Raw genomic sequence first — 27,238 nt, forward strand, 5'->3', positions numbered from 1 at the left:
CAAGTCAGATTCCCCGAGCTTCAGATGGAGGCAAAGGCAAACAACTTCTTCACAAATCTTGCCAAGAAAACCCTGTGATAAAGTTGCCTTAGGACTGCCATAACTCAAAAATGTCTTGAAGGCGCACAATAACAACAAATCTACCTAGCAGACAAAGAACCGTATCATTTTTCAATAGGCCGTCTTATGCTGATGGCATTTTTTTGCCAAGAAACAGCAGGAGCTATTATGGAAGATATATATCTGAAATCTTTATTGAAAGTACAGATTTAAAAAGGCATTCAGAGCAATCAGTATAATGGCACTTTAGAATCATAAGTCTCAGGATTATCAACGTTATCTCTTCCCTTGTGCAGGATTTGTATCAGCACAACAGGAGGTGCATAAGCTTCATTAAAAACTGTCTGAGTCTAAGCCAATTTCCAAACACCCAGGCCCTCACAATAAAATATATATTTGGACATGCACAGCATACTATACTGAGCTCACTGTTGGTATTTAAGATATTAATTTCCTGATTGTGTGGAAACCAAAACGCCCAGAAGAAGTTTAAATATAATGGGTTTTTTCATTGTTCAATAACTGGGTTTAAAAGGTGTGTCTTCCTGTCCTGACTTCCTGGACAGGTCAGGAACTGAAAGAAATGTTACAAATGTAGCTTCAAAGAATCAGGTGAGAAGACCAATGAGTTAGATTGGTAATTTATAAACAGTTTGCATCTGAGATTTATTTATTTATTTATTTATTTATTTAGATAAGCACTTTGTTTCTGAATTAACATAGGAAGTTACACTTCCCACAATGGACAATAGTTTTTACTTTCAGAGGATTACATGCTCTCAAGTGAGCCAATCCTATGTGTTTTTGCATGCATAATGCATCCAAGAATAGCTTCTGAAGAAGTATTCATCCAGAGTATTTGTTCTCTGGTTATTCCACTGTGTTTCAGCACTGGAAGGGATTTGAATGTCTGTCACAGAAAATAGTTCATAGAATCATAGACTTGAAAGAGACCACATGGGCCATTCAGTCCAACCCCCTGCATTACAGGAAAAAAAACAGTCAAAGCACCCCTAACAGATAGCCCTCCAGCCTCTGTTTAAAAGCCTCCACAGTAGGAGCTTCTACCACACTCCGAGGCAGTAAGTTCCACTGTTGATCAGCTTACAGTTAGGAAGTTCTTCCCAGGTGGAATCTCCTTTCCTGTAATTTGAACCCATTGCTCCAAGTTCTAGTCTCCAATGCAGCAGAAAACAAGCCTGTGCCATCTTCCTTATGACATCCATGAAGAATGGAGATGGTGGTAATTGGTGCTATACAATTTCCCAGCTCCAGTAGAGACAGAATGCCAAAAAAAAAAATCATACAAAGAAGCAGCAAGCAGCCTTATCTTCTGTGGATACTCTGGTTTCCATTTTATTTTCCATGGCACGGAATGAATTGTTTAATAGTGCATTGGCATGCTCCAGCACAGGCCTCATCTATACTGACATTGTAATGCAGTTCAAAGCCAGCTTCAAACTCTGATGGTCAGACAACACATTTCCACAAAATTGTGTATAAGAAAGCTCTTAATGCGCATCAACTCTCTGTGGTTTGTATAATCACCATCCAGACCTCAAACTGGTTCCAGGATTTCCTACACATGACACAGCAAAATCACTTTTTTCAATATTGATTGGAAACTGCATTTAATGGTTAGTGTAGATGGGACCACAGAGAGATAAAGTAAAGTTGTGGACAACAACAATTCCACAAAGGGGCAAAAACCAAAGCCACATTAAATACCAACTTGCCTTGCACTTGTGGCCATCTACATCAGTCTACACTAAATACTATGTGACCAGTTATCTGAATAGAGAAGCAGATGCTTAGCATATGAAGAGGTACTGGATTTCATCACATCCGTAGCTACAGCCTCGTTGGTGAAAGGAAAGGAAAAAGAGTAATGGGCACACACCCCCAATAAACACTGTAATAAGCAGAGCAATCAGCACATGCTCCCCAGCTTGAGCCACTCTGTCTGATCCATTCATATCCACAAAATCCCTGTCACCCTGTAAAACCTCCTTCACTTCACTTGTTCACACTCCCCATGTTCAGTGGAACAGCTGCGTTATTTTCCTATCCCTGCTTTATTTACCTTCACATTTCTAACGTTCTACTAACCAGGCCACAATTATGATAGTAGATCTCAATCCTTGTTTGGCATTGCAGTGGTGAATTACTTTCTAGCCCACTCTAGTGCTCCCCTCCCTCTGACCCACATTGTTTTTGAGTTTATGCTTGAAGAGAGCCCAATCTGTGGTACTCAACTCAGGCAGGGGGAAGTTCTTTTTTGAATCCCACCGCTGCCACCAATTGAGGAGATGTGTGCGCATGTGAGAGAGAGGGATGGAGGATGTGTGAATGTGTGCAAATATGACAGGGAGGAATCCTTTTGATCCCACCACTTGCTATTAGTTGTGAACAGTCTTTCAAATGTGGAGGGAAGATATGTTTGGATTATATATATATCAGGAGAATTTGGAGGGTAAGGAAGGATAACAAAACTGATGAACTTATATGGGTAAATATAGTAACTTATATAGGAAAGTATGATAACTGCCACCAACGTGAGGTAATGGCTTTCCCTCAGGCTCAGAGTGAAGCAAGGAGACTGATCTTTGTGAACAATAAGAAAATTCAAGTTTATTCGTACATAAGCATATGGTTCCAATACATAAACGTTTCATGATCTTAAGTTACAATGTAGTCTTTCTTGAATGGATATATCTTAAATAACTTCTCTTCGAACAGTAAATAAAACACCCGGTCAACTTATATCACCAGCCTTTCTCCTGAATGACCATAAGCTACCGTCCTTAGCTGATTCCCACAGCTCCTAATCTTTTCAAAACCTAACCGCAACTGTTCTTCTCAAACCCTAATCAGCAACTCCTTTTAAAAAAGGGAATATACTCTGTCAACTTAGCCACACACCCTTTTTCTCCCAAGGGAAGCTGTGTTACCATGGCAACCTACCAAATGCTGCTTCCAGCTAGTTTCCATGTTAGGCTTTTCCTTGCTAATATATAACTCCCTTTTCCCTTAACAAACAAATAAATAAAATCATATCAATAATCTCTGTTTAACACAAAACCTCTCTACAATGCTGTTTCAAAATTTCTGGATATATGAACATTAACCTGCCTGAAACAACCTGCCTTTTGCCTCATCCACTTCAATCTCTCAATGTGTCACCCCAGGATTCTAGACCATTGCTTTGCCAATCATTCTGAGCTCATTCTGAGCATGGAGCTTACCACTATCTGACCACTATCCAATTCCAAATAGAAGTGGGCCTCAAAACTTATTCAAACTGCCAGATAACATATGTTCAGACACCCCCAGGGGCATCACAAAACTCTAAGGACTATCCCACGTGCAGGAGAAAAGGAGAGGAAAGTTGGGAAAAGAGTCCCTAAGAGTGGGGACCTATTCCGGCAAGATCTGTCTTTGGGGATGGCCAGCCATTTCACAACATTTCCCCATTGTCTTCCAGCTGTTGTCCACTTCCCACCACTTTCTTCAATCAGGAGACAAAGAACACCCAAGTCCTAGAAATTGACTCTGTCTTCGCACATTGGTAAGAGAGATCTCCACAGGCAGCCACCAGAAGTAGCTGTGCATCATGGGAAAGCCTCAGTTGGAATCTGTTTTGCCAGTGTACAAAGATAGAAAGAAAGAAAACGAGGAAAGGAAAAGGTAAAGGTTTTCCCCTGACATTAAGTCTAATCATGTCAGACTCTAGGGGACATCTCCATTTCTAAGCCAAAGAGCCGGCATTGTCCATAGACACCTCCAAGGTAATGTGGCCGGCATGACTGCATGGAGTGTCGTTACCTTCCCGCCGGAGCGGTACCTAATTATCTACTCCTATTTGCATATTTTCAAACAGCTAGGTTGGCAGAAGCTGGGGCTATCAGTGGGAGCTCACCCCACTCCCCAGATGCAAACCACCAACCTTTCAGTCAGCAAGTTCAGTAGCTCAGTGGTTTATCCGCTGTACCACCAGGGGCTCCAAAACGAGGAAAATTAGAGTGGAATAAGTTCCTTAATCTGCTATTACTTCTATTTGCCCCTCTTCACTAAAATCCCAACAAAAGCTATGTTCCCTATGCAAGTCCTGTTCTAACTGTTGAAATTTATCACTACAACCTTGCTTTCTTCTTGTCAGTTGGAGTAAACACAGAACAGATGACAAACAGATGTTATCATCTTTTTTCTTTTTCTTCCTACTGTGGCTGTGACAGCAGTGTAATTGTCTATGTCCTTGGGCTTGGTGTTGTTTCTTAAAAAAAGAATATACCTACTCTTTCTGCAACTTTGCAAAGTCTTCCCTGAGTCTCAACTACTATATACCAGACAAAAAGTTTAGACTTCCCAAATGCAAGGTTCTCCTGTCACAAGAAATCATTACAAGGTAAGCTGTAGAAATCATTAACCAGTAAAGAGGATGTTCCCCCTGAAGGCAAAGAAAAGGTTGAATTTAGAGGTTTTTTCTTCTTCAGATATATTTTGGCAAGCAGTATCCAACAAAACTTGCATTCAGAATGCACTGAACTTTGCCAAGTAAAAGTATAGAACAAAGTGAGTAATTTTGTTTATTTTTCAAATCCATATGCACTTTGGCGACAGCTCAGTTAATAGGCAATGGAGTAATGCCTGTTCAATTAAAATAAAACAAGATAGAAATAAAACAATGCTCTCCTGAATGGCTGTGAAATATAAGATGTTACTGTTTTGTGACAGACTGAAACGTCCTTTGCTCCTGTTGTTTAGGTTACCTCAAACCATGTCCTTATGGCTTACTTGCAGTAATGAAGTGCACATTCAGACTCCGATGACACTGGACACTTCTGAAAACAAGAGGAATACCAGCTGGCAAGTGGCTTCCTGTTATTCACATTACTCTAACTAGAGAAAAGATTCTTCTCATAGGTTTCCTATTCCCAGCAGATACCATCTGCTGTAATTAGCAATGGCTTAAGCAAGCCAACTAAACAGTTTTCAGTGTTATCATTTAAAGTGGTGAGCTCATTTTGTTTTGCTGAACCCTCAATACCTGAAGGGACTAAAGTTTCAGGATGCAATTTCAAGAGATGAGGAGGGGGGTGGGGGTTGACTTTGAGAGGTATTAACCAAGAAGTGATTTTTCTCTAATACATTTCTCTGTTGCTAATGTTTATGCTGAACTCAAGCACAAGACTATGATTTCAAAAACTCTAGAAACTGACAGGATTGCTAGAGGTCTTCTCAGAGATGATAGCCCATCTGTATTTGTTGGCTTGTATAACATCCAATGCAGGAAATAAACTGAAATCATTGTAGCAAGAAGCATGAGTCAATGTTTGGATGACACATCACTTTAAAATGCAAGGAATATTGCATTCGGATACCGAGTAGAATTCATCCATATACATGTGTCCTAAGGTTTCTCCTTAAGTGTATGCACCATTATGGCCGGGGTGGAATGGATGTGACAGAATCATAGAATCATAGAGTTGGAAGAGACCTCGAGGGCCATCCAGTCCATCCAGGACAAGAAGCAGGAAAATCACATTCCAAGCACCCCCGACAGATGGCCATCTAGCTTCTGCCTAAAAGCCTCCAAAAAAGGAGCCTCCACCACACTCCGGGGCAGAGAGTTCCACTGCTGAACAGCTCTCACAATGAGAAAGTTCTTCCTGATGTTCAGGTGGAATCTCCTTTCCTGCAATTTGAAGCCATTGTTCCACGTCCTAGTCTCCAGGGCAGCAGAAAACAAGCTTGCTCCCTCCTCCCTATGACTTCCCCTCACATATTTATACATAGCCATCATGCCTCCTCTCAGCCTTCTCTTCTGCAGGCTAAACATGCCCAGCTCTTTAAGCCGCTCCTCATAGGGCTTGTTCTCCAGACTCTTGATCATTTTAGTCGCCCTCCTCTGAATACATTCCAGCTTGTCAACATCTCCCTTCAACTACGGTGCCCAGAATTGGACACAGTATTCCAGGTGTGGTCTGACCAAGGCAGAATAGAGGGGGAGCATGACTTCCCTGGATCTAGACACTATACTCCTATTGATGCAGACCAAAATCCCATTGGCTTTTTTCGCTGCCATGTCACATTGTTGGCTCATGTTTATCTTGTTTTCCATGAGGACTCCAAGATCTTTTTCACACACACTGCTGTCGAGCAAGGCGTCCCCCATTCTGTATCTTTGCATTTCATTTTTTCTGCCTAAATTGAATATCTTGCATTTGTCCCTGTTGAACTTCATTTTGTTAGTTTTGGCCCATCTCTCTAATCTATTAAGATCATTTTGAATTCTGCTCCTGTCTTCTGGAGTATTAGCTATCCTTCCCAATTTGGTGTAGTCTGCAAACTTGATGGTCATACCTTCTAATCCTTCCTCTAAGTCATTAATAAGAATTGTTGTATCTTTAAAAAACCTATACTAACATAAGACATATATGAGAAAGGGATGCCCTTTATTCTGAACCCCTGTGAAATGGATTGACCAAATGTCCTCTTGCATAGTCCACTTTTATACACTAGAATCCCAATTTCCTTTACAATTTAGAAAGCAAAAGAGCGCGTTCAAAATCTCTTTAAATTAAGACATAACTATTTTGTTTAGAATAAAAACTCAAAGTATTCATGGTTTGTTCATTTTTAAATATTTTGAATACCTGGAAGATCTACACTTTCATCAATGCAGGTAGTCCATGCACCAATGCAGATCACACATACTCTGTGTGTGGTGGTCAATTTTACACCTAGTGGTCTTGTATGGATGAGCCTCTTTGGACTAAGCTGGGTTGGTTATTTAAATGAAGATACACAATCTACCTTTGGTGCCATACTTTATCAGCTTGTGGGATCTTCCCAGAGCTTACTCTCCACTGGCATAGCCTTTAAAAACACAAACTCACTTCCGCAGTATGGCGAGATGGTACGGTAGACCATTGTGGAAAATGGTCTTTAATACATAAACAAAGTTAGAATGTTCTCCTGCCTTCCATCATCCACAAACAGTGGCAAAACATCTGTCTTCTATGTATAGCACTTAGGGAAGAAGCAGAGGTTGAACAAAGATGAGCAGGAAGATTTCAGTAGCTGGGAGGAATAAATAGAAAGGATTTCAGGTTATGGGCTGAAACGTCCTCTTCCAGAGTAATGTGTCATGGTAAGAAACAAGTTCAGTTTGCCATCCTTTTATATTCTTTTTAATATAATCTATAATTTTTTAATTTAATGTTTCTCTGAGGTCCCTTAAGTCCTACTTTTGGGGAAAAGACTAAATTTAAATGCAATAAATCAACAATTTGAAGTAGAGATATACCTTGTGGCTACAACACACATTTCCAAACACAATTGTAATTATCCTTCCAATTTTCCCACAGCATTTTTTTTATCTTCTGGGCCCAAAGAATATTATTAACTGAAAAATCAGGTAAGAACATGCAATGGCAAACTGAATATGCAACCTGAGTATGCAATGGCAAATTGATTGCTCCTTCCACATAAACAGAAGAACAAAAATTGGCAGGGAGGAAAAGAGCTGTGTGCTCGTGCATAGCCACTCATAAGCTCAGGTCCTTTCCCAGATGAGTGAAAAGTTATAATGCATACATGCAAAAAAATACATTAAAATCATACAGTCAAAAGTTGTGGGTGTTCCATCCAGTGACTGGGTCCATTCTATTTTCCCTTTAATGCACAGAAAGTGTGATTCGGCTGCTGCTTTAATATTGTCAGGACCTCACAAGTCCTGTCAATATTACAATGTTGACAACATCTCTAGCCAGTTCACTGTTTCCACGTCCTGGATTCACCCCACTCAAAACAAGCTAAACACTGGACCCTCATTGTTTTGTGTTTTGATCATTTTCTCGGCATCAATAGTATTACTGACTCTGTTGTGTTCTAGTTTGATTATTTGGCTCTGATTCTTGGTGTGAATCCTCGCTCTCAACTCCACCTTGGCAGCTGCCTATGATATGATGTGTTTTGCCTTCAGTTTTCATGTTTATACATGGCCCCTTACATTTAGAAGATCAGTCATAGGACATATTTTACATCACATTGTTATGTGTATGCCATCCTACTCAAATGTTCCATCCTGCCTACTAAAAACAAAGAAAGTTATTCCAAGTTTTACATAGCCAGAGCTCAGTGATTTAAATTTTGTGTCAACAGCCTTAGCCAGAAAAGAGGTTGACCTATAAAATGTGGGTGTCTAATTTATTTCAAAGATAGTTTTATTAAGCTAATTCAAATCTCAGATTATATATATGTCTGAATAAATCATTTTGTTGAGACTCAAAATGGACTTTTAGCAATATTAAAATAATCTGTTTGATGCCTTGTAATGGCTTGAATGCTTGCCCCATCGAAGGGCTATTTAATAAGACCCATGTCTCTTATTCTATCTGTTGAATGATAAATCTCTGGCCTTGGCCCTATCCCCCTGATCCTGTCAAGGCACCTGCTGAGAGCTTCAGCCTAAGACTCATCAGGCAGATAAAGGGCAGCATGACAGCTCACTGACAGCAGCCAATTTAAGAAGCAAGCACAGTTTGAGTGTTCCAGCTCAACTATTTGAATTTTTAATTTCGCCAAGGGAATATATTGCAAATTAAGTGTCTGACACACAGTCCATTTGGAAGGATGATTACATTTACTGAAATAGAAAGTAATTTGCTCACAGCACCTCAGTAAAGATTGCACTTAATGAGAATAAGACAAACATAGTCATAACTGTTGATGAAACCCTGAAAGTCACATAGGTCCAAAGTACATGTACTAAAAATCCAAACATGGATACACTTGTTAAGATGGATCACTAGAATTCAAAACACGGCACCCAGGGTCTTTAAGGGTTTTCTTTTCACATTCAGGACTACTCCATAAGAATCAGATCCAAACAAATGAAGGAACCAAAAGTGGCCTGGGGAGAAACACATGTTATAACCAATTTATCCCAATACATTAATTACTCTTTTTACACAGATTGCATGATAAATAGAATAAGAAATATGTGGATAGTTTTTTCCATGAAAAGAGTCTGACTCCTCCAGTCCCATATGAATTGGCTATTATTAAACAGAAATCAGTGACATGACATCAAGCTTTGTGGGGAAATGCCTTCTTTTAGTTGAAAGATCTAAAGATTTATTTTCAGCTAAAGATTTAGTTTTCAACTATAAATCTCCACACAGATCTTTCAACTGGAAAAAGACATTTGTTTAAAGATTTCCTAATATTTCCTCAAAAAGATTTTGAGATACAGTTGGCTTGGTACCACTTTCATATTTACGTGATGCTAGTGCAAACCTTTTTTAGCTGAATGGCCCTGCCAAAATCGGGCTGTGCATTAAAATCGCATAACATGCCTCCCTGCTTGCCAAGGCCGACTCCGCTGAGGGGGAGGCCCCAGCAAGCCAGGGCAAAGGAGGATGCCAAGGCTGTCCTCACTGTCACCACTGCTGCCACCTTCTCCTATTCCTCTGCTTCAGGGCCTGTGGCTGGCAAGGAAGCAAGCCCTGACAAGGCAGCACCCCAGGCAAGGAGGAAGATGCAAAGGCGGCTGCTCATCACAGGTCCCAGGAGCTGAGGAGGCCACTCCTCCACCACTGTTGCCGCTTCCTCCTAGGCTCCTGGATTCACTCACTGCTTCACCAGCTCGCCACTTTGCTGACCACTTTGCCGGCCCACCGCAGGACCAAGGAACCAAGGAGGCTACTGCTCTTCCTCCTCCTCTGCAGCCACCTTCATCTCTTCGTCCTTAGCTCCTGGGGCTAAGCAACCAGCAAAGGCACCTGTGGTGAAAGTGGGGCCTTTGGCATGATTTGAAGTGCAAGCAGGGCCTTTGGCACACTAGAGCCTTTAGCATGACCAGGGCTTGCAGAGTGAGTGGGGCCTTTAGGTCAAGTGAGACTTTGGGCGTGTGGCGCAAGCGAGGCCTTCAGCAAGAGCGGGGTCTGCAGAGAGCATGACAAGCTGCAAGCGGACAGCAAAGGCACCAAAGCAGAAGAGGAGGAGGTGACAGAAAAGGCAGTGAAGGCAGTCTCCTTCACCCTGGCTTGCTGGGGCCTCTCCCTCAGCAGAGCCAGCCTTGGCTCCGCCACCACAGGGCTCCTTTCCATTTTCTCTTTCTCCCTTCCACCTTTCCTTCTTTCTGCCTTTTCTTTCTTACACCTTCTTTCTATTCTCTTTCTTTCTCTCTGCCTATTCTTTCAAGGCTACTTTCTCCCCTTCCTTCTTGCACATTCTTTCAATTTATTTATTTATTTATTTGCTACACTTCTGTCCCGCTCTCTCTCACCCCGAGGGGAACTCAGAGCGGCTTACAACCTGGCAAAATGCCACAATATACATACAAAAAACAATACTTGACATAATTAACTAAAATCAATAGACAAATAGATATGAATAAAAACCATCAATTTTCTTTCCATTGTGCATTACATTCACCACAAATCCTTTTTTTGTTTCAAGGTCTTGAAAATTGAAGTGCACATTAGATTCAATGGTGCACTAGATTCAAGTAAATACGGTATTCTATAAATCTGTTTCCAGTAAGCACAGGCTGTCAATCACACTTATCTCTGAAATATTCTATATGGTTAGGAAACAGTCTATTATAGGCATGTAATTATACTACTCATCTTCTTTGGCAATCCAGAACAGCTTTGAAGTCATGCCTCCAGAATAACATGTTTCCAGAATAACACAGCAATTCAATCTTATTTATTTAAGAAACGTGCAATCTGCTTTTCAATCAAACTGATCCTCAGGAAAGCAGAACAGTAATAAAAATACAATCACAATGAGAAACAGCAAAATTGAAATGGCAGCATAGACAGCGATATTCTTTTCCAGACTAATTGGCTGGTTTAAAAAATCCTTGATTGCATGTTTAAGTGGATTAATTTCTTTGAATGACTGCATCTTAGATCAGAAAAAGCTCTACAGGCAGAGGTCAACCACTGAGAAGAACTTGCCTTCAACAGATAGAACTGACTTACAAAAACTTTGAAAACATTTTTCTTGTTATATATTAGGAATTTTTCAACTTAGCTCAATATGTGATAATTATTTCTAATAGCCAGACCAGTCCAGTGAATGAAGTAGTGAATCTCAGTTCAATTCCTTGCTCAGCTGGGCCTGGAGGGGAGGCAAGTGGACGCCATCCCACTCTTCCAGGCTTTTTGGAGCCCAAAGAAGCAGGATGGGTGTGAGGAATCACCCCCAAGACTGCAAAAGCTGTTTCAGTAGTCAGTCCCCACAGGCCCTGCACATCAACAAGCTTGGGGCTTTCAGTAAGGTCCAGATTTCTTGAGGTATTCAATCAATGCGGAGTAAACCAGGGAAACCTCGGTTTACTCCACACTGATTTGCTTTTACCAGAGGTGTTGTTTGGACACCTCTGGTAAGAGCGAGACAGTTCCTGCGTTTTGGGCCTGTCTGGAAGGACCCTGAGTCCTAGTCTCCAGGGTAGCAAAAAAACAAGGCTACTCCCTCTTCTTTATGACAGCCTTTCAAATATTTAAACATGGCTATGTCTCATCTCAACCTTCTCTTCTGCAGGCTAAACATACCCAGTTCTTAAAGATGCTCCTCACAGGGCATGATCTCCAGACATGAGACAGGCATGGCAGAAGGTTGGAATAGATGACTCTTGGGATCTCTTTCAACTCTATGATTCTATGAGAGGTAAAGGGCCTAAATCTTATTACAGATCCCACAATGGGATTTACATCAATGGATGCTTTATCATCATCATCATCATCATCATCATCATCATCATCATCAATCTCTTTTGGCCACATATGACTGGGATGCTTTACCATTCAGCAATTGATTCAATAGTTCTACTTTAGTTGGGACTAGCAATTGGCATTTAGGCCAAGGTATCCATCCTAGTTAATGAGACAGAACAAATTATTTGAAATTTACTCAGAGGTTTTAAGACTGCCATTGATTCTTCCTCATTAACGACTTCCCAAAATCTGGCTTGGGGCCTATCTACACTGACCATTTAATGCAATCTCAAACTGGTATTGAAGAAAGTTGTTTCACTGTGCAGATGATTACATTGAAAATCATGGACGCAGTTTGAGGCCCACATCAAGGGCTTTCTTTCAGGTGTTTTTGTGAAAGTTTGTTGTATGGCCACCACAGTTGGAAGTGAGCTTCGAACTGCCTTAAATGTTCAGTATACATGAGGCCTAAGATATTAGTTTTTAGGCTGACATTAAATATGCCTCTTTAATCTTGTCGGCTGTTGCAGTTTTATTAGTTACTGTTTTTTAATGTTTTAATATCCAATGGTTTAATTTTAGATATTATGGTTTACTTGGGATAGTAATCATCATTGAAATTCTAGGTTTGGTTTCAGCGACCAAGAGGAAACATTGAGGATATAGGGTTTAAAAAATGGCTTTACTTTCTGTTCTTTCTGCTTGGTAAACAAACATTTATAAGTGGTATTTCGGGGTCGCACTCCCCCTGAAGACCCAGGTCCGCAGTTTGGGGGTCCTCCTGGATTCAACGCTGACACTTGATGCCCAGGTGTTGGCAATGGCCTGGAGGGCCTTCACACAATTAAAACTTGTGCGCCAACTGTGATCATACCTCATGAAGTCTGATCTGGCCACGGTGGTCCATGCCCTAGTTATCTCTAGATTGGATTATTGCAATGCACTCTACGTGGGGCTGCCCTTGAAGACGGCCCAGAAACTCCAACTAGTTCAACGTTCAGCAGCCAGACTACTCACTGGAGCAACTTACAGGAAGCGGTCAATCCCCCTGTTTAAGGAGCTCAACTGGCTGCCTTTCATCTTCCAGGCCCAATTCAAGGTTCAGATGATCACTTACAAAGCCCTGAACAGTCCGGGACTCGCCTACCTTCATTACCGTATCTCCTCCTATGAACCTGCACAAGCTCTTCATTCGTTGGGGGAGGCCCTCCTCTCGCTTCCACCTCCGTCACAAGCGTGGTTGGTGGGGACGAGGGAGAGGGCCTTCTCCGTGGTGGCCCCCGGCTCTGGAACCCGCTCCCCAGGGAGATTAGGCAAGCCCCCACCCTGGTAGCATTTAGGAAGAGCCTAAAAACTTGGCTCTTCCAACAGGCTTTTGGAGAATGAATTCCCCATCCCCATGATAAACCTTGTACCTGCAAGCATTTCCTCATCTGTTGCACTTTATCTTGCTCTATCAGTTTGTTATAGTCACAGGGTTCACCCCATCCCAAGTTGCTCTTTCATTGATGGTAGCACTTAATCAACCTCGTGTTACAATATTCACTCGTTGCACTTTGCCCAACTCGTTTTTACCCCCTTTACTTGGGTGCCATATCTATGTTTTACTATTATTATCATTGTATACTTTTACTATGTCTAGAGTGTTAAATTATAATACCTGTATCTGTATTTCCTGATTTTATTTTATTTTGGTTTGTTGTTTTTATCTCAGCTTGGCCCCATGTAAGCCGCCCCGAGTCCCTTCGGGGAGATGGAGGTGGGGTATAAAAATAAAGCATTATTATTTATTATTATTTCAGTGCTGCAAACAATAATGCATTCATATTACTGTATTATGGGCACTTGGTGGTGGTGGTGATGATTATGTTACTGTTGTGTTGTATGCCTTCAAGTCATTTCTGACTTATAGTAAGCCTAAGGCACGTTATCATAGAGTTTACTTGGCAAGATCTGTTCAGTGGGGGACTGACTGCCTTTGCCTTCCTCTGAAGCTGGCAAAGTGTGGCTTGCCCAAAGTTACCCAGTGCATTTCTTTAAGTAAGTGGAGCTTTAATCCTTGGACTTCAGAATCATAGTCCAGTACAGGCCATTACACTATGTTGGCTCTTTTACAGATACAGTAGAGTCTCGCTTATCCAACATAAACAGGCCAGCAGAACGTTGGATAAGCAAAAATGTTGGATAATAAGGAGGGATTAACGAAAAACCTATTAAATGTCAAATTATGTTATGATTTTACAAATTAAGCACCAAAACATCGTGTTTTACAACAAATTGACAGAAAGAGCAGTTTAATACACAATAATGTTATGTAGTAATTACTGTATTTATGAATTTAACACCAAAACATCACAATGTATTGAATACATTGACTACAAAAACATTGACTACTAAAAGGCAGACTGCGTTGAATAAAACAGAATGTTGGATGAGCGAAGGTTGGATAAGTGAGACTCTACTGTAGTTATTTAGAGCATTTGGCAGTCAACCACTTATTTAAATAAGTTTCTTCAGCCACAAAATATTTTGCTACTAAACTGTCCACAGAAATAAAGCACAATTGAGTTTATTGGGTAAGATACTAGATGTGGTGGTAGATATTTAATGAAGTGCCTGAAAAACGTCCTGGGGCTTCTTCTCCTGAAAAGACAAAGAAATCTATTGAGAGAGGTTTCCTATTCCGGTAGAACAGTGTAGGCTTTATCTTGAAATTGAAAGCCTTTTGACTCTTTGGGGAAGTATGAATGGAACTGAAAAGAGAACACCCGAAGGAGTTTCAAATGGGTTGCAAAGACTCTACTATTTAAAGAATTCTTCCTTTGGCAAGCACAGCTCACATGACTACACAAACAGGAAGAAGTGTAACATTCTAGCAGTTTCTTGATGTGTTTTGAAAATATGAGCTAAGATTTGTTCTAACTGCCTTCTTGGATAGGAATTTCATTGTGCTTTTCCATAAAATACTTTCCTCCCTTCTGCACTCAGATATTGTATAAACATCCAAGCTGCCTTAAAAAAGAATAACTGCAGGGTTAGAATGCCCTCTGTAGGACTGAGGCAAGACAACTCACAAAGATGGCAAATTTCTGCAGATGAAGCACATGCTGCTGCTCCTGTTATTATTATTCCCATCCATTGTCTTTAGTTATGTTTCATCCCTTTCAGCAAAACTAAAGGCCCTTCCACTCAACCATATAACCCAGAATATCAAGGCAGAAAATCTCACAAAATCTGCTTTTGAACTGAGTTATCTGAGTCCACACTGCCATATATCCCAGTTCAAAGCAGAAAATGTGGGTTGTTGTGGGTTTTCCGGGCTGTATGGCCACGTTCCAGAAGGATTATCTCCTGACGTTTCGCCCACACTTGTGGCAGGCATCCTCAGAGGGGCGAAACGTCAGGAGGGAATCCTTCTAGAACATGGACATACAGCCTGGAAAATTCACAACAACCCAGTGATTCTGGCCATGAAAGCCTTCGACAACATAGAAAATGTGGGATTTTATTCAGCTGCATGGAAAAGGCTTAGGATTCACGTTTGGTTTCAGATTAAAATTATTCAATTATAGTTAAATGTAATATTACGAATACTAAAAGAAATTACATCATGCACTTAAACTGATACATATACAATTTAAAATAATTCATGAGCATGTGTGTGCACGCCTTTTAATCACTTATCAAATTATGACAAGCCTATGAACTTTAATTTTCTATGCAACATTCAAAGGTGGTTTTACCAATATATGCCTGCCTCATAAGAGCCCTTATTCACTCTCTGAATAAAAAAGACTTTTCCAAACAAAGTATGGGCAGCAAGGAAGAAGCCACTCTAGCCTCCTTAGGGATGGAGTGCTGAAGGGCTGCCCCTGAGAATGCCCTCTCCTCTGTAGGCTAGGCACCAATTCACCCAGGACTGAAGGAACAACCTCTCCTGGAGATTTTAAGATCTGGGCAGGAATATACAGGATATGTTGGATAATCAACTAGATCAGTGGTTCTCAACCTTTGGTTCTTCGGGTGTTTTGGACTTCAACTCCCAGAAATCCCAGATAGCACTAAAAAGTCTTATGTATTATCACAACTTTCAGAACTTCTGACCTTCTCCCATTTCTCAGATCAATGAATTTAAGTTTGCAAAATAGTTACATAATAAAACCTGTTTTTAACTATTGAAATGTCCTCTGTCTAAGAACTGGGAAATCAATTATCTACCATTTCAGTGTATCCCACTTTTTTTTTGTGTCAGGAGCAACTTGAGAAATTGCAAGTCGCTTCTGGTGTGAGAGAATAGACCGTCTACAAGAACATTGCCTAGGGGACACCTGGATGTCTTACCATCCTTCTCTCATGTCCTCACATGGGAAGCTGCAGCTGACAGACAGGAGCTCAACCCACGCCCCGGATTCAAACCGCCGACCTTTCGATCAGCAGTCCTGCTGGCACAAGGGTTTAACCTATTGCGCCACTGGGAGCTCAAGTGTATCCAACTGAATAATATCAATTGCAAAAATACTAAATAAAGCACTACTGAGACAGATATATGTATGTTTTAAAGATAGGTGAGGGACTTGAATTTCATCCAGGTGGGTGGGGCAACCCAGAGGAAGCAGAGGAGACTGGAGGGATGGAGCCAAGGTAAGCAATCAATGCAGGCTGCATGCAGATTTTGAATAGATTTTTATGCTTGCTTGAGAAATGTACACTGCTTTAGGAGGGCTTTTATGTCCTGAAAGACAATGCATAACTTTTTAATAAATTAATAATAGTAGCAGCTAGCGATGAGAAGATCTGAGGTGGGAAGCAGGGGGACATTGGGGGAAAGATATTGCAAAATACTGCCTTTTAGATTGATGTATAAAATATTTAAAGCAACATGGCTACATGTTTACAGTGTCAACACATGCAAAAACTATGAGAAATAACACTTTATTGCCTGATTATTTACAATATTGGGATCATTACAATCCTTGGACTTGTTTTTCTTTTTTTTGCTTCTTTTTATGGAAATAAATTTGTCACATCTGATTGACACTATACTAGAGGTGATAAAATATTTATATTTGTTTTACTAGTGTTGACATTTTCTTGGGTTTTTATCGAGGAATTTTGTCTGTTCTTCAAAGAAGCAAAACTAAAGAAGTCCCTCAGATGTTCCTAACAGTTATCTGATAGTCCATTTGTAGCAAAGCAAAAATATTTTTTATTATTATTATTATTATTGTTGTTGTTGTTGTTTATTTATATCCTGCCTTTTTTCTCCATAAGGGGACTCAGAGCGGCTAACATTAAAAGCTTTACAATGCAATTTAAAATATATAAATATCAAAACAGCATTAAATATCATAATTATTAAAAACAATTCAGATAAAATCCATAAAAACATATAAAACCACAGCAGCCCCTGTAGTAATTATAGTTATTATATTCAGAATAAGCTGTACTTAAATATATCAAACACGATCATTTTATGACAAAGTTACCTCTAATAAATATTATGTTCCTAGAGTTACAAAATGACTTTTCGATCTATAAATGGATGAGTGTGTTAATACTATATTTTCCACTTTACCAAAGAAAAATTCCATTTTACTCCCCAAAATGGGAAAACACAATCCACTCCATGGCTTTGGAATTTCTAATAATTTTACATCGTTAGCAGAAGACAGGAATTTTGCACTGGCTGGAAAAGGGAAGGTCCTACTACAATAAATTAATCATGCAAATGGCTAACTTTGCCATGAGTTTATTGTTGTTGTTTTGCCTTCCATTAATCAAAATGAAGGGCATAACCATTATCCCTGACTGTTTGCTTGGCATCTAAATGCAGGTGATGAGACTTTCCTTCTTTCATAGGTAACCTGAAAGCCTTTGGTCTACCCCACTACTTCTTGACCCTTTAGTTCAATGTTGGGGTCACTGAAATTTGGCAACAATAAAATGTTTCTGAATGCTACCCATTTTCACAAATCAGTTAGCAATAACATGCAGTGTTTAGAGTGGACTTTGCGGAAAAGGGTTGCAGTTTTGTTTCAGGTAGAAAGGGGTCACAAGTGGAAAACGTTTAAGAAGCCTTGGTTCAGCCCACTCATTCACCTACAAATAATTAAATTCAAGCATTTACTTGTACAGAAGTCATTGTTTCCTATGCTTACAAGACGAGCTGTTAGATAAGAATGCCCTAAGTATCCTCAATACTGGGTTGTTGTGAGTTTTCCAGGCTCTATGGCCATGTTCCAGAAGCATCCTCTCCTGAATTTTCACCCACATCTATGGCAGGCCTCCTCAGAGTTTGTGAGGTCTGTTGGAAACTAGGCAAGTGGGGTTTATATATCCGTGGAATGTCCAGGGTGGGAGAAAGAAGTCTTGTCTGTTTGAGGCAGGTGTGAATGTTGCAATTGGCCAGCTTGATTAGCACTGAATGGCCTTTCAGCTTCAAAGCCTGGCTGCTTCCTGCCTGGGGGAATCCTTTGTTGGAGGTGTTAGATGGCCCTGATTGTTTCATGACTGGAATTCCTGTTTTCTGAACGTTGTTCTTTATTTACCTGTGGGTGAAATGTCAGGAGAGAATGCTTTTGGGATATGGCCATACAGCCCAGAAAACTCACAGCAACCCAGTGATTCTGGCCATGAAAGCTTTCGACAACATATCCTTAATACTGTATATCTGAAAATTCTTCATTTTGACTCTTCTTCCATTGACTTCTAAAATTGTTACAACAGTATTTGACTCAGTGTTGAAATCCTAACATCTGACTATAAGAGCAACTGTAACCAATTCAATTCTGATGTGATCACACACAGTCTTTATATATCACAGAATTCATGCAGTGATATATCCATGTAATTTGGCGTGTGGATTAACAAATAAATGGAGAGATTATCATACAAAGAAGTCAGATTATTGTTGTTGCTCTAAGTAGGCCGGGCTGTGGCGCAGCTGTTGAGCAGCTGCCTTAAATCACTCTGACCATGAGGTCATGAGTTCGAGGCCAGCCCGTGGCGGGGTGAGCACCCGTCAATTAAAAATAAAAAATAGCCCCTGCTCGTTGCTGACCTAGCAACCCGAAAGATAGTTGCATCTATCAAGTAGGAGATAAGGTACCACTAATAAAAATGGGGAGGCAAGATTAACTAATTTACGACCTGGTATGAGGAAGTGCCGTCAGTGTGGATGATGAAGCAGCTGCTCCCCCCTGTGGCCAGAATCGAACATCCCCTCAGAAGAAAGTTAACTTGCCTCTGCGTGTGTGTCTCTCAGTCTCTGTTTGATGTGTTTATGGGCATTGAATGTTTGCCCTATGTGTGTTATAATGTGATCCGCCCTGAGTCCCCTTCGGGGTGAGAAGGGCGGAATATAAATACTGTAAATAAATAAATAAATAAATAAACTTTGAGCAAGAGCTAATTACAATTGACCCCCCTGCCACACACACAGACATTAGCATGTTTCACTTTTGCAGATTTGTTTATTCACGGATTTGCTCTCTGATAATTTCTAGGTCCTGCAGTATATGCTGGAGGACCATTCATAGAATCATAGAATGATAGAGTTGGAAGAGACCTCAAGAAGCCAAGAAGCAGGAAATCACATTCAAAGCGCCCCTGACAGATGGCCTCCAGCTTCTGTTTGAAAGCCTCCAAAGAAGGAGCCTCCACCATATTCTGGGGCAGAGAGTTCCACTGCTGAACAGCTCTCACAGTGAAGAAGTTCTTCCTGATGTTCAGGCGGAATCTCCTTTCCTGTAGTTTGAAGCCATTGTTCTGTGTCCTGTTCTCCAGGGCAGCAGAAAACAAGCTTGCTCCCTCCTCCCTATGACTTCCCCTCACATATTTATACATGGGGCTCATCATGTCTCATTTCAGCCTTCTCATCTGCAGGCTAAACATACCCAGCTCTTTCAGCCACTCCCAATAGGGCTTGCTCTAGATCAGGGGTCCCCAAACTAAGGCCCGGGGGCCGGATGCGGCCCTCCAAGGTCCTTTACCTGGCCCCCACCCTCAGTTTTATAATATATTTTTATATCAGTTTTAATAATATAACATATTGTATATACATATAATATTGATAAAAATATTATAATGTTATACATTATAATACTAATAATAATACCATATAATATTAATTATATGTTATATATTACATATAGTATTACAGTATAGTGGTATAGTTCAATATAGTAATGTATAATGCTAATATTGTGCTATGCTAATAATATAATATATTGTATTTATATACCGCTGCTCTGAGTCCCCTTCAGAGTAAGAAGGGTGGGATATAAATGTAGTAAATAAATGTAGTAAATAAATAAATAAATAATTTTATACTTAGGCTCACCCAAATTCTGAAATGACTTGAAGGCACACAACAACAACAACAACAACAACAACAACAATCCTAATTAACTTGACTATCTCATTGGCCAGCAGCAGGCCCACACTTTCCATTGAAATCCTGATAGGTTTATGTTGGTTAAGATTGTTTTCATTTTTAAATATTGTATTGTTCTTTCATTGTTGTTGTTGTTGTTGTTTTGCACTACAAATAAGACATGTGCAGTGTGCATAGGGATTTGTTCGTATTTCTTTTTCAAATGATAATTCGGCCCCTCAACAGTGTCAAGGATTGTAGACTGGCCCTTTGCTTTAAAAGTTTGAGGACCCCTGCTCTAGATCCTAACTGACATATACAGAACATTTTCAAAAAAAATCTACTTGGATTTGATGAGATTACACTCTTTTATGACATGAGCTTGCAGTTTTGGACATATACTTTACCATATCTAATATACCCAATCAACAGATGATTTGTACATTGTTTTTATATCTTTGGGAATAATACCAAGAGAATTAGCCTACTACATTTTAATCAAATATCTGTACTAGCTACATTTTTAAAAGGACAGTCCAAAGAACAATTCAGACTACTCTTGTCTTTCTTGATGACCTCATTGAGGAATTTGTCAAGGTCAGCGGAGTCTGTTTCTGCAAGATTAAAATAAGTATTCAAAAATTTATACAGTTTAGCAGTCAAATATTTTTGCAACTCAAGAGTTGAGTCAAATAGGATTATATCCTTTTGCTAGTTTCTTTTTCTGGGTTCCATAATTATAACTTTGATAACTTGGATAATGACAAAGCAGCAAGACCCTATTTGCATCCCTCAGCCAGATGTGATGTAGAAATGCAGGCACTTCCTTCTCTTTTTCCAAACAAACATCCCTTTTAGCTATTCTGAAGAATGAGGAAATAGTCTTGGCAGACAGGAAACCCAGCCCCCTTCCCATATGCCAGTCCTAAATCAGTTCTAAATCACCTCTTTCCCAAAACAGAAAAAGTGAAACGCAGGGGTGCCGTAACACTGTACATTTTCCTATGTCCTTGCATGATTGCTGTTGGGGTGCTTGCTGCTGATGCCAACTTATAGCAAGTCTATCACAGGGTTTGATTGGAAAGATTCAGTTAGAAGAGATTTGCCATAACTTTTCTCTAAGACTGACGGAATGTGATTTGCTCAAGGACAGTCACTAGATTTCCATACCTGATCTCCGAGAGTCCTAGAGTGCATATAATTAATGCAGTTTGACACCACTTTAAATGCCATGGCTCAGTACTATGGAATCATGAGAGTTGCTGTTTAGTGGGGTACGCTCACCCTTTGGCAGAAACTGCTAAAGACGTTGTGAAACTGTAACTACCATGAGTCCATAGCATTGAGCCATGGCAATTCAAGTGGCATCAAGCTGCTTTAATACTGCTGTGTAGATGCACCCTTAATCAAGAACTCAGACTGCTATCCCACACTTATGAATATTCTGCTGAATGACACTAGAGACGCATCCACACTGTAGAATAAATGCACTTACAGATGAGGAGTGCTTAACCTGTAATAATGTGTGAGGACTGTGGTCTAGATCCAACAGGCTCCTTCGCATTAAAAATGGAACAACAGCACCTCCCCATAGCCGAGTTGAGCACAGTCTCCAGATGCCGGAGATGAAAAAAAATGGGAAGCCTTGCCTCTATGTACTGTCTGTCTTTGTTGTTAATTGTATAACTTGTATGTTTCCATATATATTTCTGTAATCCACTCTGAGTCCCCCTGGGAGATAGAGCGGAATATAAATAAAATATGTTATTATTATTATTATTATTATTATTATTATTATTATTATTATTATTACCATTGTTGTTATTATTATTTGAAATTATTTTTTCCACTCAAAACTTTTGTGAAACATGAGTTCCAGGGGAAAGTTGTTGCGAAACTCTGGCATAAAATAAAACAGAGTGGGAGTATGTGTGCCCCCTAGTTATGCTGACATATAATGCAGTTTGAAACTGCATTATATGGTCAGTGTAGACACTGGCTGGATCTACACTGCCATATAATACCACTGAAATGGATTATAGGGCAGTGTAGACTCTTATTATCCAGTCCAATACTGTCAGATTCCATTCTGAAACTGCATTATATGGCAGTGTAGATCCAGCCTCACATAATGCAGCTCAATCTATATATATAAAAGAGTGATGGCATCAGGGCAGTGGACAAACCTCGAAATTTGACAACACAACCCATCATCCATGCCTCCAGGTTGATACAACAAAAAGAAAAGAAAAATAAAGTCCTAATTAGAGGGAGAGCAATAATTGTTTTTATCCAATTGCTGCCAGTTTAGAGGGCTAATCTCTGCCCACTTGGTTGCCTAGCAACCAGCCAAGGGACAGCCAGGCTTCAGTTAGGGGACAGGCTGATTTAGGCCTCACTTAGGCTTCTTCCACAGATTATCTAATTTGCACTGGATTATAAGGCAGTGTAGACTCAAGGCCCTTCAACACAGCTATATAACCCATTTATAATCTTATATTATCTGCTTTGCACTGGATTATCTTGACTCCACACTGCCATATAATCCACTTCAGTGTGCATTTTATACAGCTGTGAAGAAGGGGCCTCATATAATCCAGTTCTGAGCAGATAATATAAGATTAGAAATATACAGTAGAGTCTCACTTATCCAACGTAAACAGGCCGGCAGGATAAATGAATATGTTGGATAATAAGAAGGGATTCAGGAAAAGCCAATTAAACATCAAATTAGGTAATCGTTTTACAAATTAAGCACCAAAAAACATCATGTTATACAACAAATTTGACAGAAAAAGTAGTTCCATGCGCAGTAATGCTATGTAGTAATTACAGTAGAGTCTCACTTATCCAACACTCGCTTATCCAATGTTCTGGATTATCCAATGCATTTTTGTAGTCAATGTTTTCAATATATTGTGATATTTTGGTGCTAAATTCATAAATACAGTAATTACTACATAGCATTACTGTGTATTGAACTACTTTTTCTGCCAAATTTGTTGTCTAAGATGATATTTTGGTGCTTCATTTGTAAAATCATAACCTAATTTGATGTTTAATAGGCTTATCCTTAATGCCTCCTTATTATCCAACATATTCGCTTATCCAATATTCTGCCAGCCTGTTTATGTTGGATAAGTGAGACTCTACTGTACTGTATTTACAAATTTACCACTACAATATCACAATGAATTTAAAACACTGACTACAAAAACATTGATTATGAAAAGGCAGACTGCGTTGGATAATCCAGAACATTATATAAGTGAATGTTGGATAAGTGAGATTCTACTTTAATATGAAATAATTACTGGGATAGAATAATGCAGAACAATATAATCTCTAAAACCAGGACAGTAAATAAACAGGGGAATTCCACACAGGAAACAATCAGGGCCAGCTAACACCTCCCAACAAAGTATTCCCATCATCAAAGTCTGGCAAATCCTCTGTTTTCTCAGGGCCACAGACAGTAGACGCACATAAAATATTGCAAACAACACCACTCTGAAAACAAGGGAATTCCAGACAGGAAAGAATCAGGGCCAGCTAACACCTCCCAACAAAAAATTCACTCAGGGAGGAAGCAGCCAGGCTTTAAAGCTGCAAGGCCATTACATCCTAATCATTTTTCCTAATTGCAGCATTCATACTTGCCTCCAACAGACAAAAAAAACCAATCAGAAATATTGTATATTCACAACCTTTAGGAAATAATATCCCCTGATGGCGCGGCGTGTTAAAGCGCTGAGCTGCTGAACTTCTGGACCGAAAGGCTGCAGGTTTGAATTGGGGGAGCGGAGAGAGCCCCCACTGTTAGCCCCAGCTTCTGCCAACCCAGAAGTTCAAAAACATGCAAATGTGAGTGCATCAATAGGTACTGCTCTGGCGGGAAGGTAACGCCGCTCCATGCAGTCATCCCACATGACCTTGGAGGAGTCTATGGACAACGCTGGCTCTTCGGCTTAGAAATGGAGATGAGCACCAACCCCCAGAGTCAGACACGACTGGACTTAATGTCTGGGGAAAACCTTTACCCTTTACCTTAACTACCACCAGTTCCTCAATACTTTATTTCCCATACCACCATATTTTGCCACAGCAACGCGTGGCCGGGCACAGCTAGTTGCATTATATGAATGTTACTGATTATATAATGCAATTTCAAAATGCATTATATCACAGTGTAGAATCAGGAATGGGCAAACTTGGGCCCTCCAGGTGTTGTGGACTTCAACTCTCACCATTCCTAACAGCCTCAGGCCCTTTCCTTTTCCGCCTCAGCTGCTTGGGAGTTGAAGTCCACAACATCTGGAGGGTCCAAGTTTGCCCAATGCTTGTTGTGACTGTAGAGATCTTTATGGGACATCATTTAGGCCTTTAGGTGTATCTACGCTGTAGAATGAATGCAGTTCAACAGCACTTGAACACTGCTCTAGGATCCCAGGAGTTATAGTTTTACAAGGCCTTGAGCCTTCTTGGCCACACAGTGCTTCATCAAACCCATGACTCCCATGAGTCCATAGCAGTGAGTTACAAATGTTAGTGTTGGGATGCAGTGACATCTATATCTGTAACACTATATCTCAACAAACAAAGACTAAATCTATACATGCAAAGATGTAACAACAATCGTGAAATCTATTATCAGTATGGAAGGTGGGTTAATACGATTATGCACTTTATTTATCAACCTATCCTTCATTACTGAAATTAGTCCACCCACCCATGAAGATAACAGAAACTGTTGTTTGGTTGCTGACTGATGCTACTATTTATTGTTATAATGTTGTTGTTTTTATTCTGTATACACTCTGAATGGCATTTTTATGTAATTTATATTTGAATTGTGTTGTTGGGCCTTGCCCCATGTGAACCGCCCCAAGTCCCCTAGGGGTGATGAAGGCGTGATACAAAAATCAAGTTATTATTATTATTATTATTATTATTATTATTATTATTATTATTATTATTATTATAGTAGAGTCTTGCTTATCCAACATAAACGGGCTGGCAGAATGTTGGATAAGCAAAAATGTTGGATAATAAGGGATTAAGGAAAAGCCTATTAAACATCAAATTACGTTATGATTTTACAAATTAAGCACCAAAACATCATGTTTTACAACAAATCAAGAGAAAAAGCAGTTCAATCCACGGTAACATTATGTAGTAATTACTGTATTTATGAATTTAGCACCAAAACATCACAATGTATTGAAAATACTGACTACAAAAACATTGACTACTAAAAAAATGACCACAAATAAAGATAGAATTGCATAAAATGAACTTACAGTAACAACATTGTAAGAAGTTAAATTCGTAAAAAGCTCAGTCCTGTGAAGATTTTTTTTAAAATCTGTGATCCTTGCCTGCCTAGAGAAACAGCTGTGGTTCCAGGCTGGAGGCAGACTGCGTTGGATAATACAGAACGTTGGATAAGCGAAGGTTGGATAAGCGAGACTCTACTGTATTATTATTATTATTATTATTAGCTAAAGTCAAAAGCAGATTAAGCAAAGTCAATATTCCAAAGAGTACCACAGATCTTTGGAGGAATATTATTGTCTATGTTGTGACCATATAGTCCCTGGGATTGGGATTGGGTTTATTTAATTCACATGTTCGCAATGGTAATTTGTACAATAGTGCAAAAGTTCAAGTCTCAATAAGGTAAAGGTAAAGGTTTCCCCTGACGTTAAGTCCAGTCATGTCTGACTCTGGGGGTTGGTGCTCATCTCCATTTCTAAGCCGAAGAGCCGGCGTTGTCCATAGACACCTCCAAGGTCATATGGCCAGCATGACTGCATGGAGCACCGTTACCTTCCCACCGGAGCGGTACCTATTGATCTACTCACATTGGAGTTTTCGAACTGCTAGGTTGGCAGGAGCTGGGGCTAACACCGAGCGCACATTCCACTCCCGGAATTTGAACCTGGGACCTTTTGGTCCGCAAGTTCAGCAGCTCAGCGCTTTAACACACTGTGTCACCAGGGGCCCCTGTGAAAACTTAAATACTGGGAAATATATTGCTGATTAAGCTTCTGTGGGTTAAAACCAAAAGTTAACAGATGCAACAAAGTAGACCAGGCGCTCACTCCGCTCACGGGGTTTGAACCTGGGACCTTTAGGTCTGCAAGTTCAGGAGCTCAGTGCTTTAACACACTTCGCCATCGGGGTTCCCAGGTCTCAATACAACTCATTTATTTATCCTATCAGAGAGTACAGATGCAATGTATTTAAAAACACTAACAAAGTTTTAAAACTTGGCAGGATACTAAATGTCCTTTGACCAGTAGCTGGTGGCCACTTGGAGTGCCTCTGGTGTTGCCATAAGAAGGCCCTCCATTGTGCATGTGGCAGGGCTCAGGCTGCGTTGTAATTGCTGTCAAAGCCCAGCCGCTGCTCCCGCTCCCGGCCAGGAGGGGGCGCGCGAGAGAAAGGAGGCTTCCCCGGGGCGCGGCGAAACAACTCCCAGCCCTGGGGCCGCTTCTTCCCTGGGCAAAGGCGAGGCGGCGCGCTGCTACCCCGGGGAAACTCCTTTGTTTGTTGCCCGTTGCCCGTTGCCACTCCCACCCGCTTCAGCTCCCTCCCGATTAGCCCCCACTCCTCACCGGGGTCCCGCTCTGTGCTGCCCGAAGTCGAGGGGTCGCCGTTGCTCCACATCCTCGGGTGGCTGCGCGCTCCGTCGCCGCCTTCCCCTTCTTCCCCTTTCCCGCCCCCAGCCCGTCGGAAGGACCCAAAGGCCGCCCCGTTTGGCTCGGGAAAGAGGCGGGAGGGACGACCCCGGCTGACTCGCCGCCTCTTCCCTCCTTCCCTCCCTCTCTCCCCTGGCTCTTCCCTCCCCTGCACTGTAGAATTGATGCGCTTTGACCCCGCTTGAACCGCCATGGCGCTGATGGAATTTTGGGAGTTCAGTTCTTTCCACCCACCTCATTCAAAGGGCGCTGGGGCCTTGCACCAAATTGCAAAGCCCGGGATTCCTTAGCATTAAAGTGATGTCAGACTGCTGTGTAGATGCACCCGTTGTCACCAATGGCAGTCTATTCATTTGGGAGGGTTTTCT

The 27,238-nt window shown here is 40.7% G+C and overlaps 1 protein-coding gene across 1 annotated transcript in view; it reads right to left on the minus strand.

Annotated features, from left to right (window-relative positions):
- The window catches only part of disc1 (DISC1 scaffold protein), a 199,347-nt gene extending 172,408 nt beyond the window's left edge, over positions 1 to 26,939 (minus strand). The window contains exon 1 of the mRNA XM_008124945.3: positions 26,787 to 26,939. Within this exon, the coding sequence (XP_008123152.2) occupies positions 26,787 to 26,838 (52 nt within the window). The 5' untranslated portion in view covers positions 26,839 to 26,939. The remainder of the gene's footprint in view (positions 1 to 26,786) is intronic.
- Positions 26,940 to 27,238: the final 299 nt, after the last annotated feature.

This window comes from Anolis carolinensis, chromosome 1 (genome assembly GCF_035594765.1).
Source record: "Anolis carolinensis isolate JA03-04 chromosome 1, rAnoCar3.1.pri, whole genome shotgun sequence".
In the NCBI taxonomy this organism is placed as follows: domain Eukaryota; kingdom Metazoa; phylum Chordata; class Lepidosauria; order Squamata; family Dactyloidae; genus Anolis; species Anolis carolinensis.